The following is a 2,554-nucleotide window of genomic DNA, read 5'->3' as shown; positions in this document are numbered from 1 at the left end:
ATATCAAGAAACGGTGATGTGCACGGCGAAAAATAATTTATAATAGATTGTTTTATCATGTGCATAGTTGCCGCACGAAAGTAGTCCCCAAGGAGGAGGCTTATTGCCCGTGGCTACCGGCAATTGGGGATGCGGGACTAGATTGAAAGGCGATCCGCAACTGAAACTCGTTATTCAATGGCTCGCTTCCTCTCTAGCAGGAACACCAAGATTAATCTATTACACCTCTGGCAATTCCAATCTATCCAAGGTAAAGGAAATGATATTATTCTATTTATTCTCTAATCAGGATATTTACTGATTAACTTTGTAAAAAAATTCCGTGAGAATTCCTCGATTTTTCAGATATTTTTGAAATTCCAGGTAATAGAGATTAGAGAATTTTTCAATCTAATTTTGAAATAAATTAGAGTGCAAACAACTTAAATCTTCTATTAATTTCCAAATAAACTATATTTGAAAATTAGTAGAAGACAAGCACTCCACAAATCTAGTATATAGGAAAGAGTACTGCGATATATACAGCATTTTAATTAGCTATTCTATTCTGCAGAGTATTATTTTCTATTGTCACTTTTTCTTATAAACTAGCGAGACACACGAGAATGTATGTAAATATACATAAATGTGTCATATTTATTGCTAATCAATATTCTGTTATCGAGAAAAAATTATAAAAAAACGTTTTCAGAAACAATTTAAACTTAAAAAATAAAATTGCAAACATTTCTCCGAATTCTAATAAAATTTCATAGAAATTCCTGAACTTTTTAAATCAAGGATAAAAAAGAATTTCTCTAAAAATTTCAGATTTTTCCAGATAGTAAATATCCTACTAATGATAATTCAGTCATTCACATAATGATAATTCATTTACATTTATATTGGATTATATAATCCAGCATTTAACTATAGCAGCATATTATAATTAATTTTGACAATAAAATAATATTATTGGGAAAAAGTTCGTGGCGTTTTTCCCGTTTTACATCTAATGGGAAAAACGCCACGAACTTTTTCCCACACCTAATATTAAATTCTATTAAATAACGTGACAATATTATTATTGACTATTTAACCGTTTAAAATATTTATATGCTTTTATATTTAACTTTACTAATTTCATGTATAGCAGCTTTTTATGTATTAGCAGCTATTTATGTATATTAATCTAGTATAGTGCAAGTGATTGAATTCGCTAATAACTATTCATCTAAAATTTCAATTTCAGTTAGACACTGTGAGCAGAGTTCTGATAGACAGACGTTGGTCGGTGGGTGATCTTGCCGCCGCGACGCTGAGGTATGCTATGCACGCGATCGAGGAACGGATGGCAGGAAAGAATAGTCTTTTCGAGGAGATCATCGGGATGGATAAATCGAGTCCTTAGCCCGATTCGATGCTGTCCGTTCTGGTGGACGTGTTAGCTACCATGATCGAAGACAGCCTACTGAAAAACTAATAATATATTACATATATATCTCTTCCGAGAAAGGAACATACAAAAAGAAAAGAAACGAACGGGTACTTGACTGTAGTAATAAGATCGATAATTAATTTGTAATCTTAGATGAAACATGTTATACGAGTTTCATTTTGGCGAAAGAGAGATTGATTCAATTTTACTTTTCTTCTTTTTTGTTCGAATTACTACTCTCCTCTAGCATATCAAAATGATATCAGGCAAATTCGCACAATTCATTGTACAAGGCAATATATCAAATAGAAAAAAATAGTCGCTGCGATATTTTCTATAGTCTATGTATGTAGCGTATCGTGCTGTCGAATCATTATATTATAGGGATCATCTGTGTCACATTTCCGCAAGGTAATGGAGAAAAAATAGCGTGATATCTCGGAAGTTCAGTTGTTATTAATGTCACGTCATCGTAAGAGAACGTGACAAACTCTCTGCAATTAGAAATCCTATAAATAAGAATTTGGCCAAAGCGAATAAAAAATATAAGATAGATAGTTATCTTTTTTTCTTCTTTTTCTCACTTTCTCTCACTTTGCGAAAATGTACGAACTATACATATATTGAATGGATCATAAGAGATGATCAATCAAAAGACTGATTCACTTTGGCCAGACTTTTATTACAGGATCTATCTGTAATCATAACGGTCTAGTTATGTACGAAAGGTCAATTCTGGTTTTACTTCATACAGAATGAGTAACTGATAACGCAGTTACATGCAATAACTAATGAGGCACAATATACTATATTTTGTACAATAATATTTTTAAGTCATTCTATATTTTAAGTCGGAGATATATATGCGTAATATGCGAATAGATTTTTAGAAAGAGAAACTTTTAGTATTTTATAATAAAAGATTATAATATATAGGCAATTTTTTTATGAAAGTAAAACTTGTGTGTATACACAAGTCGCTACTATGAAATCATAAATTGGAATATAAAGAGTAGGTAATATATGGCCTACAAAGGAAAAGGTATGCTTGGTAGTATGTAAATCAATTAAAATGAGGTCTTCCATTATTAAAGCAAAACGTGTGAAAGTATCCTATGATTTGTATATATTCTCGCT

At 31.2% G+C, this 2,554-nt stretch overlaps 1 protein-coding gene across 3 annotated transcripts in view; it reads left to right on the top strand.

The window, feature by feature from the left end:
- Positions 1–1,920, top strand: part of LOC108694272 — an 11,517-nt gene extending 9,597 nt beyond the window's left edge. For all 3 annotated transcript variants that reach the window (XM_018203653.1, XM_018203654.1, XM_018203652.1), the window contains 2 exons: positions 68–250; positions 1,232–1,920. In XM_018203653.1, coding sequence (XP_018059142.1) covers positions 68–250; positions 1,232–1,390 — 342 coding nt within the window. In that variant the 3' untranslated portion in view covers positions 1,391–1,920. The remainder of the gene's footprint in view (positions 1–67; positions 251–1,231) is intronic.
- The last annotated feature ends 634 nt before the right edge of the window (positions 1,921–2,554 follow it).

Source organism: Atta colombica, unplaced genomic scaffold (assembly GCF_001594045.1).
Source record: "Atta colombica isolate Treedump-2 unplaced genomic scaffold, Acol1.0 scaffold12, whole genome shotgun sequence".
Taxonomy (NCBI): domain Eukaryota; kingdom Metazoa; phylum Arthropoda; class Insecta; order Hymenoptera; family Formicidae; genus Atta; species Atta colombica.
This window is presented reverse-complemented; position numbering and strand designations above follow the sequence as displayed.